Raw genomic sequence first — 10730 nt, 5'->3', positions numbered from 1 at the left:
GGATCCTTAGACATGGCTTCTCCCCACAACCAATCCCGGACACTCCAGGCTACAAAGCATCCTGAAGGCACCTTAGGCTCTGACAGTGGCTACCCACTGGCCTCAGAGGGTAACCACCTCCTCTCCTAAAGCGAACAAGCCAGCTCTGAACCAAAGCCCGCAGGGAGGAGCGATGCCAGAGAAATGCTATGGCTTAGGTCAGAAACCCTGAAATCCCGGCTCTTGCTTCTAGCTATGGAGTTTAAGCAAGTTTCTGGTCTTTTCCAAGCCACCTGTAAATGGGAACTACACCGCCCTGGGAAGGTCTGAAAGGCCTGCGCCCACAGCAGCCCCCACCTTGCCACCTTCTCCTTCAGCCCTGCACTTCCCAGAGCCAGGCGTCCTCTGCAGGGGGAGGAGGAGGGATGAAGTATTCTGCAGGAGGAGGGGTGAAGTCCTCTGAGGACAGACTAAATAAGGCCAGGTGAAATCAGCTGCTTTACATTTTCTCTTCAAAAGGTGCCCTAGAAAAAACAAAACAAAACAAAACAAAACAAAAGGTGCCCTAGAGAGAATTCTGCTAGTTCTTGACCATCAAAGTCAACAGGGGAGGAAGGAGGGAAAGAAACTCTAAAGGAAGTCCAGTGATGCCAGACGACTGAGTAGAAATTACTTCCACTTTGTGTCACAGAGCACCTTCTCCCTTCAGGTCCCAGGTCCTGATACCCCTTAAGTCAGCCATCTTCATGGCCCTGGGCCCACACAAGGAAGAGAAGAGAGGGCAGGAGCCAAGGGCTCAGGGAGAAAATGGACACAGACATGCATCCCTTTGGGGGATCCATAATAAAAAGGGAACTCTGCAGACAGGGTTGGCCAGACCTGGCTGACCCCAACAGAATTTTAGGTGTAATGGCTACCTCAGCATCAAGTCAAACCATTTCAGGTCAGAAACACACCCTTCCAACCGCACCTGCCCACCTCCATCCCCAGGCACATTTATGGTATGCTCAGAGGGTATCGTGAGTGAATTCGGATTTTGTTTGTTTTTTAACATTTTATTTTCTAAGTAATCTCTACACCCAATGTGGGGTTTGAACTCATAACCCTGAGATCAAGAGTCACACACAATAGGCTGAGCCGGCCAGCCCTGTACCCACCAAATCAAAACAGCCTTTTTTTCCTTTTTTTATTTTGATCTGTTTCACACATTAGATGTTTGAAGAATAGCTTCCTATTTTTAAAAATTGGGGGAAAAAAGAACCCCTGGACTAGATGGTCCCTAGAGTGCTAACACTCTATTGGTCCTGTGTTCACCTGGTTGGCCCTCCCATCTGGTGGGCTTCCCGCAAAACTCTGGAGAACACAACAGAAGACGCTGGGAAAGGAGGAGGGAGAGGCCTGGGCTCAGCAGCTGGACCCCCCTGGACTCTGCACACACAGGGAGAAGCAGCGTTCCCCACAGGGCGGCCTCCGGGTGAGGCTCCCTCCTCTCCGCAGCCTGCAGCTCCAGCCCCACACCTGCCCTCAGGAGCCCTGCATCTCTATCCAGTCCCCCTGATGGAGGATGTGCTGCAGCAGCCCGTTGACCACGTCCAGTGTCTCGTCCTTCTCCAGCACAATGTCATAGGAGTCCATGTAGCGCTCCCGCCGCTCTTCCACCTGCCCAGGGGAGGGGGGAGGGGTGACAGAGAGTCCCAAGGATGCCCTGCCTTCTCTGCCTCTGCCTCTCAGGTACCTGGGGCAGGGGGAGGATGGCATTCAGGCTGCAACTCTCAAGAGAAGTTCCAGGTGACAGGGACCCGCCCTTTGGATGGCAGTGGGCATAGGGTACCACAATTAACCCTTGTGTCAGTGGCAAAAGGACAGTACAAGCATTAAAATTTAAAAAACAGATGTTACTTTAGTCCATCTGGATTGAATTTTCACAAGGTTCAAGCATTCTAGAGGTCTTCAGCACCTGCTGGCTGATGGTGAGGGGAGGATAGGAGTGGTGGCCTTCTAATTTGAGACCATACTATGCCCCTTTATGACCACGGTGTTTGCAACCCTGTCGGCCTCTGGTCTGTTCTTATAGATTTTTTTTTTTTTTGTAAAGAATTTTATTTATTTATTCATGAGAGACACACAGAGAGAGAGGCAGAGACACAGACAGAGGGAGAAGCAGGCTCCATGCAGGGAGCCTGACGTGGGACTCGATCCCAGGTCTCCAGGATCACACCCCAGGCTTCAGGCAGCACTAAACCTCTGCGCCACCGGGGATGCCCTGGTCTGTTCTTATAAATGCACTTTCTTAATACTGACTTCTCTCCTACTTCAATCATGCCTTACAGGTACGACATGAGGACTGCAATCAGCCCCACCATATCCTACACTATGTACCATGGGTAGATGAACCTCCTTGCTTCGGTTTCCCATCTGAGAGTCACTACCTCAAACAGCTGCCATAAGGATTAAATGTGTCGATGTGCCCAGTATGTGGTGAGCATCCAACAGTAAGTGCAGGCTGATGACCCTGTCTCTGAACTCCTGTCGCGCCATGTGCCCAACATAGCCATCATCACTGTGTATCTCTTTTGTTTTCCTCTGAAAATATAGCTTGTGACTTACCTCATTGCCTCTAAGACTCGACAGTGACTAGCACATAGAGTGTTCACCAGGCATTTGTTAACAGGAATTGAAAAAGAAGCAAGCCACTAAGATAAGAAGCCCCGGTCTCACACCTACCTTGTCATTTAAGAAGCCAATCTTGAGAATGTTCTCCACACCAGGCACCCCATCAGCCATAGTGAGGTCCCCCATGGAGTCTCCCAGCAGGAGGATGTTGGTTTTCCCCTGAAGCTGCTGGAAGTACCCAGAGTTCTCACAAACGGAGCTGTTCTTATTGTATGTGTGTATGAGCTGGCCCTTGAATCCCCGGAGGAAACCCTAAAGAATCAAGAGAGAAGAGCTACAGGGACCCATCTACAGCCAGTTTTCCATTGTCGCTGTCACAGAGGAAAGGGAATCCTGAAAGACAGAAATGCCAAAATCTCATTGTAGTCTAAAGTAGGGGCCAGCCAATTAGGTCCTGTAGGCCAGATTTGGCCTATTTTTGTAAATTAAGTTTTATCAGAACGCAGCGAGGCTCATTGGTTTACATCTTGTCCACGGTTGCTTTTTTTTTTTTTTTTTTCCCACAGCAGAGTTGAGTAGTTGTGACAGATCCTAAAGTCTATCCCACAAAGTCTAAAATATTTACTACCAGGCTTTTTTTTTTTTTTTTTTTTTACTACCAGGCTTTTTACAAAAAAATTTGTAACCCCTGATTTAAACTCACAAGGACCCTCAAATATCATTGTTCACATACTCTGGGGTAGCATGAAGCCCGTGACACAAGCACTGTTCACGCTACATGTGTGCTCACCCTCAGCTGTGAGCCATGTCCTCACCTCAGGCTAAAGGGATGGGAATTCCAGCCATTGGTTTAAGGGAAGAAGTCAGAGCATGGGTGAGTCAGAGTAACCCACCTCTGGCTCCAGGAAAACAAGTCAAAGTCTAAGTCCTTGAGTTTGAGTACCTAGGATGGCACATGACCTAGGGCAGGGACATGGGGCTTGCCTGAACCCTAAATTAGGCACCCTAGGGAGGGCAGGTCCTTCAGAGGTAACTGTCTTTAGCTGGCATAAAGAAATAAATAACTGACTGAGTGCAAGAAGCCAGCATGCCTGCCCTCCCCAGGTTAGGGTTAACGGTTTCAGATATGGCCCTGGGGGCTGGTGGTCCCCACCCCTCTTCCATCCCTAGCCTAAAGGAGACCCGGCTCACGTCCTCATCAAAGTCCATGTAGTTAGACACGATGTGGATGTTAGGGTGGAACACTTTCATCTGTCGGATAATCTCCTCCAGGATGTCACCAATGCCCGCGGAAAAGATGAAAAGGGGAATGTTGTTCTGGTAGAGGGTGTTGAAGAACGTCTTGTATCCCTCCCTGAAAAGAGATGGATGGATTCTGCAATTGCACTGCCTCTGGTCCTGGTCTTTTTTCTTTCTTTTCTTTTCTTTTCTTTTCTTTTCTTTTCTTTTCTTTTCTTTTCTTTTCTTTTCTTTTCTTTCTTTCTTTTTTTTTTTTTTTTTTTTTTTAAGATTTTATTTATTTATTTGAGAGAGAGAGAGAGAGAGCACAGCAGGGTAGAGGATCAGAAGGAGAAGCCGACTCCCTGCTGAGCAGGGAGCCTGACATGGGGCTTGATCCCAGGACCTGGGATTGTGACCTGAGCTGAAGGCAGATGCTTAACCAACTGAGCCACCCAGGCACCCGTCTGCTCCTGGTCTTTATTTTCTACTTTGGTGATATATTTTTAAATTTTTTCTTTTTAAAGATTTACTTATTTATTGAGAGATAGAGAGTGCACACATATGCAGGGAGGGAGGAGCAGAGGGGCAGAGGGAGGGAGAGTCTTAACCAGACTCCCCCCTGAGTATGGAGCCTGACACGGGGCTTGATCTCACCACCCTGAGATCATGACCTGAGCCAAAATCAATAGTTGGGGGCTTAACCGACTGAGCCACCCAGGCGCCCCTACATTTTTTCTTTTTAAAAACATTTTAAATTGAGGTATAAAATACATATAATAAATGGTTAACATGCACTAATCTTAAGTCTTCAACTCAACTAATGTTTACATATGTATACACCCATGTAATTACTAACCAGATCAAGGTTCCCTTTCCAACCAATGCTATCCCCTCCTGTTGTGACCTCATGTGCACTGCTGATTAGCTTTGCCTATCCTTGAACTTCATATAAATGGGCTGTTGTTTGTTTCTGCCTTATTTTGCTCGAGCAAAATACAACCAGGTAACTATCTGGGACAGCTTCACTGAGGAAACACCCCAACCCCTCGGCACTTACTGGGTCTGCATGTGTCTCTACTTTCTTGGCTTTTTGTGGCTCTCCCTAGGGAAGACATCCAATCCTTGAGAGCAGGCATCCATGTTGCCTCCTTCCTCTATGTGCCCTCATCCCTCCTCCAGTAAAGAACATGGCAGCACTGGGAAGGCTGCTGATGATCAAGAGTCCCAGGCCAGCCAACTCTCATATTGGAGTTAAGAACACCAGTCATCAGGGTGACCCAAAGTCTTTTTACCACTGGAGAAAATGAGCTAGAAACTGTTTATTCTAGGAGATGAAGCCTTGGTCATATTCATACTATATCCGCTAGCAGTAGACAGTTTCCTAGGAAGCACCCAAGGGTGAGATATCCTTTAGCTATATTCAGAGACGAAAAGCAAGATCTTCAAATCAGCCACTCACGGTGTTTTGTCTCTTTTGACTCCTCTAGCAACTGATTCCCTTCCACTCCCTCTCAGACTCTTTTTTTGTGAGCAAACCAGTTTCAAATGTTTTCCAGAGCGAGCCGCTTACCTAAGCATTGCATTGGACTCTTTAACCACCTGGGCAATCTGAAACTTCTGAATCTTCTGCTGGCACAGGAGATCGTGTGCTTTGGTCCACCTAGAAACAGACACCCCACAAAAGTCCAAATTCCAACCACTAAGTAAAACGTCCTTTGGCTTTTAAGGACCAAGTTCCTTCTGGAAAGATTAATGGAGGCCTCATCCTTTTCCACCAAGCCACTTCCTGAAAGACTCTGGCCATCCTTAAAAGGAAGAGGGTGAGAAAGCCATACTACAGCCACAGGAACAAGAACTGGGTGAGCTAACTGCTGAAGTCAACCACTCTTCTGAATCCTTCCCTTGGTGACCCCATATTCTGGAGAACTGGGGCTCCATCCAGTGATACTGGTTCCTGTAGGAAAGTTATCTTTCCAAAGCACTTATTCCCCCAAACCAAGGGGTTTCCACTTCATTCCCAGGATTCTCAGTGGGCCTCCCATTCTAGCAGCAGCCATGAGCATCCCCACTGTGGCTGGATGGTTTGTTCTAACAAGTGGGCCAGAGGCACTGAATAAGGTAAGAGGGGGCCTGCCGCCTCATCCAGGCTCAGGAAAAGCACACCCCCTCCTGGATCAGTGCATCGTGGGGCTCAGGAGCGGTTCAAAACCACTGTCACTTACCACTCCACCATATGAGGTAACTTCTCTTTGATGGTCCGGTGTGGGTCAATCTCAATTGGGTAATAGTGGTGAAGGAGCGCTTTGAGCTGGGACATCCAAATGAAGAGAAAAGCCGTTAGCCCGCGTCAACTTTTTCCCAGCGAAGTCCCACACTTTATCGTGAGAAAATAATCACCTAGAAGATGCAACTCTGTGTTAGAGAGTGACTGATCTGCAGAGCTGGTCAGCCCTTCGCATGCACCCTCAGAATCTGAGGCCGAAAAATCAAGAAAGACCTTTTGCTCTCAAGGGAACGGTGACTAGGATTTTGTTGTTATTCATTAGCTCAGTTGGCAGGGCTTAACCAGTAAGAAGGGATTAATGCTGTATTTCCCAAAAATGGGGTGCACTTTCTCAGGGGGTAGGCAAAGTAACTTTAGGGGCATGTGGATAAACACTTTTCATGTTAGCAGTTTTAGATTCATTTTAATGCATGTTAAGGAAAAAGACTCCTAGCATATCAAACTCAGGCTTTCACAAAGATTGTTTCTTTTCTAATTGCATTCAGATTTTTAATAGTAACCAAACTTTAAGTAAAATATGTGGTAAAAATCACCACAGATATGGCAAAAAGCAGAAGTAGAAAAATCATGGGAGTGAATTTGGGAGCCAACATGTTAGTGGACAACCATCACAACGCCAACATCGGGTGAACCACCTGACGAGCATTTACAAGTGCCTCCTCCTGCTAATATTTCCTTCCACCTGCCAGGACCTTTGTCCAGGGAGACCGCTTCAAGGACCATGTGTCACACTGGGCTAATCAGGAATAGCGCCAATAAAAATGGAAACTGATTGGGGAAAAAATTTAATTCTAATATACGCACAATCTCAGAATATTATGAGATCAAATGTAGAGTCCCTGACCACAGGTCCAAAAGAGAGTTAAAGGCAAAGTTCACAAACTGACAAAGGGAGAAACCTCCTGAAATGCATTAAGATTCTCAATGTATACGTTTTGCTGGGGGGATGTGAGAACATTTTTCTGAAAGTATAAAATAATTCAGGAGAAGAAAATACTTTTTTAAAAAGAAAAAAAGATTCTATGCATAAACTTTGCTGTGTTAATTTTGGGGGGAGCTCATCAACACTCGGAATCTTGGTTTTCCCTAAGAGCACATTCCTTGAGCAGGCACCCAAACCAGCTGTCTTACTAGTGGGGGCAGCTTTCTGGAAGCTGATAAGATCAGGTATGTCAGGGAACCACTAAAAGTGACCTGCCAAAGGTCCTGAAGCCAGAACTTACACTAAACCAAAAGTGCATCTCCAGAGAGACAGGTTGTAGGAATATAAGAATTATCTATAATTTGTTGCCCATCTTTTTTTTTTTTTTTTTTTTTTTAAGATTTTATTTATTCATTTGAGAAGAGAAGACGTGAAAGAGAAAGAGACTCTCTAATGAGCAGGGAGCCCGACATGGGACTTGATCCCAGGACCCCCGGATCATGACCCACGCCCAAGGCAGACAGACGTTTCACTAACTGAGCCCCCCAGGCATCCCGATTTGTTGCCTATCTTAATAACAAGTAATTGGGGATCCCTGGGTGGCTCAGCGGTTTAGCGCCTGCCTTTGGCCCAGGGTGCGATCCTGGAGTCCCGGGATGGAGTCCCACGTCGGGCTCCCAGCATAGAGCCTGCTTCTCCCTCCTCCTGTGTCTCTGCCTCTCTCTCTCTATCATAAATAAATGAATAAATCTTTTTAAAAATTAAAAAAAAATAAGTAATCATGACAGTACTGGAGGAGCTGACCAATATGACAGACTGAGAGACCCCTTTGTGTGTAATTTAGTGACGAAGTGAAACTAAATAAGAGTTATTCAGTAGAAAGAGCTCAGCAAACTGCAGAGAAATGTGCAGCCAGCATGGCTCTCTTATGGCAAGGGGACATGGATGGGAAGAACATGGAACAAAGTGAAATGAACTCTAAGGCTGCGGGATGTATATCTGTATGTATTGCACGGAAATGAGTGTTATTATATATTGACATTGATTCAGAGGTCTTTCTTGATACCGGTTACCTTACCAAAAAATTATGTATTTTTAAGATTTATTTATTTTTTATTTTTTTTTTTAATTTTTATTTATTTATGATAGTCACAGAGAGAGAGGCAGAGACACAGGCAGAGGGAGAAGCAGGCTCCATGCACCGGGAGCCCGACGTGGGATTCGATCCTGGGTCTCCAGGATCACGCCCTGGGCCAAAGGCAGGCGCTAAACCACTGCGCCACCCAGGGATCCCAAGATTTATTTATTTTAAAGTGAGAGGGACACCTGGGTGGCTCAGTGGTGGAGCGTCTGCCTTGGCCTTAGGACATGATCCCGGGGTCCGGAGATCGAGTCCTGCATTGGGCTCCTTGCAGGGAGCCTGATTCTCCCTCTGCCTGTGTCTCTGCCTCTCTGTCCCAGTGTCTCATGAATAAATAAATAAAATCTTAAAAAAAAAAAAAAAAAGAGTGCACATGGGCAGGGGAAGGGTCAGAGGGAGAGGGAAAGAATCTCAAGCAAACTCCCTGCTAAGTAGGGAGCCCCTCTGCAGGCTTGAACCCAGATTCCACCACCCTGAACCAAAACCAAGAGCATCTGCTCTTAGATGCTTAACCCACACTGAGCCATCCAGGCACCCTCCCCAAAATTGTATTATTAAAGAAAGAGCATAATAGTGAAGAGTTTGGGACAGAATCAGATCTATGGGAAAATCAAGCTCTGTGTCTTGCCTGTATGACCCTTGAAGGAGTTGTTTACTCTCTCCAAGCCATGTTTTCTTATCTGTTTAAGTGGAGATCATAGTGGTTCTATCCACCTCTCGGAATTGCCTGAGGGTTAAACAGCGATGTTGAAGTCTCTTGTAAACTCTAGCTAGCAGTACCCATAACATCCCTATTCTAACCACCAAAGCAGTACCCATAACATCCCTATTCTAACCACCAATCATCACATCTTGAACAAAAAGGAGACACTGCCCCAGTGTACGAGACCAGGTTCACTTGAGCACGAGAAAAACAATTTTTAGAAATATTAATCTTCTAAGATCTCTACCCTGGAATCTTTGGTCCTAACCAAGAACCGTCTGAAGTCATATATGATAGCCATCTCTGAACAAAGAAGGGGAGTAACCCACCTCATTCCGGCACTCCTCACTGATGATCTTGCTGTTATCCAGAATGTCTGCAAAAACACAAAACTCCTTTCATTTGCCACTTAGAAACCACCATCTTGTCAAGCCCAACAAAGCAACCTAGTACGTGACTTACTGTAAGAAGAAGGGCATCGTTTTCCATTATATGCAAACCTGCTCAAGGTCATGTCAAAATCAGAAATGATCTAAAATGCAAAAGAGAGATGCTGTCCATACAGGCTCTTTCCCGTGTGGCCCTGCCTGGGGGTGGGGGTGGGAGACGGGGGACGGACGATTATGAAAGGCAAACCAGCTCAGTGCCCAGCCAGTGGGCAGAGCCCTGCAGGAATTAGGAAAGGCCAGGGTGTGGAAGGGAGAACTAATCCCAGTTAGCAGTAGCGTGCTAAGCCTGAGGATGCGAGCCTCTTGCAGGTCGCTGGCAGATGGGGGACTGAGGAATCAAGACCCCCTTTGACCCTTGGCGTTGCCATCTCAATGTCCCGGGTCCCTCCCAAGGTGACCCGTCTCCACATCTGCAACGGGGCGGGGTATAGGGGGCGTTGACGGGGCAGGTGTGGAAGCAAGGCCCCAGGGCCTGGTGCCGGGTGCTCTCCACCTAATTAGAGGAAGCAGCAGCTGGTCAAGGCCGATACGCTTGGAAGGCAGGTTCTCCAGCTCTACCCCAGGTCGATCACGCGGGGCTACCTGCTTGCCCGCAGCGTCCGCAGCGGCGCGGACGGGCCCGGGGCAGGTCACCCCCCAGCCGCCCCACCTCGCCCCGGCCGCCCCGCCGTACCTGCAAGCGGTCTCCCCCGCCCCTGCGGAGGGCGCCCACGATCTCCTGCACCCGCCCGGGCTGCCGCATCAGGACTGTGGCCTTCATCAGGGTGCTCACCTGTCCCGAGACCCGAGAGAAGCGCTGACCCCGGCACCGCGCTGGGCCCAAGGGGAGCCCGGGGCGGCTCGGCAGCCCCGAGAGGCCGGGCCGGGGCGCGGGGCGCGCAGAGGGGGGCTCCGGGCCGGCCCGGCCGCCTACTGGCCGGGGTGGCGCGGCGGGGCCCAGGCGGCCCGCTGGGGGCCTCGGAGCGCCCCGGGGGTCGGGGCCCGCCCCACGCCGGACGCTTCCTCCCGCCTCACCTCCTCCGCCATGGCGCTCGCGGCCGGGACGACGGCGCGGGGACAACGACCTCCCCCGCGGCCGCACTGCGCAGGCGTCGCCCGCCGGGAGCGGGGACCGCGGGGCCGGGCCGGGAGAGGGCGGCGGGCGGGGCCGGGAGAAGACCGGTGGCTCCCCGCTCTGTGTCGAGGAGGGCGAGGGTCCTAAGGGGTGGGGGTGACCGGATGCCACCGTCGAGAGCAAAAATGGTCATTTCCAAACACAGAGTGTGCAGAGCCAAAACCCCCAAAAAAGCCGCAGGAAGGGAGGGGGATATGGCAAACGTCCAGAAGGGGCTTCCCTGGGCCCACTCCTCATGGCAAAAGATCATGAGCCACTAACGCAAGTCTGCAGCACAGGAAGGCCCTGGACAGCTGGGCCAGCA

At 49.1% G+C, this 10730-nt stretch overlaps 1 protein-coding gene across 1 annotated transcript; it reads right to left on the bottom strand.

Moving 5' to 3' along the window:
- Positions 1–1013: 1013 nt before the first annotated feature.
- Positions 1014–10416, bottom strand: NT5C3B (5'-nucleotidase, cytosolic IIIB). The gene is made up of 9 exons (XM_025987057.2): positions 10327–10416; positions 9986–10084; positions 9326–9395; positions 9193–9239; positions 6036–6121; positions 5384–5473; positions 3784–3946; positions 2704–2904; positions 1014–1638 (listed from the first exon to the last, which is right to left on the bottom strand). Exons 1-9 carry the CDS (start codon positions 10336–10338, stop codon positions 1504–1506), a joined length of 903 nt encoding a protein of 300 aa, XP_025842842.2. The 5' UTR covers positions 10339–10416; the 3' UTR covers positions 1014–1503.
- Positions 10417–10730: the final 314 nt, after the last annotated feature.

The sequence above is a fragment of the Vulpes vulpes genome, chromosome 2 (genome assembly GCF_048418805.1).
Source record: "Vulpes vulpes isolate BD-2025 chromosome 2, VulVul3, whole genome shotgun sequence".
NCBI lineage: Eukaryota > Metazoa > Chordata > Mammalia > Carnivora > Canidae > Vulpes > Vulpes vulpes.
This window is presented reverse-complemented; position numbering and strand designations above follow the sequence as displayed.

Bases quoted from the DNA above. Each gene is read 5' to 3' on its own strand.
- NT5C3B (XM_025987057.2), bottom strand. The intron at 6,122-9,192 runs GTGGGTTACTCC...TGGATGTCCCAG, and splicing joins GTGAGGAGTGCCGGAATGAG to CTCAAAGCGCTCCTTCACCA. The intron at 1,639-2,703 runs GTAGGTGTGAGA...TCCCCTGGGCAG, and splicing joins TTGGCTTCTTAAATGACAAG to GTGGAAGAGCGGCGGGAGCG.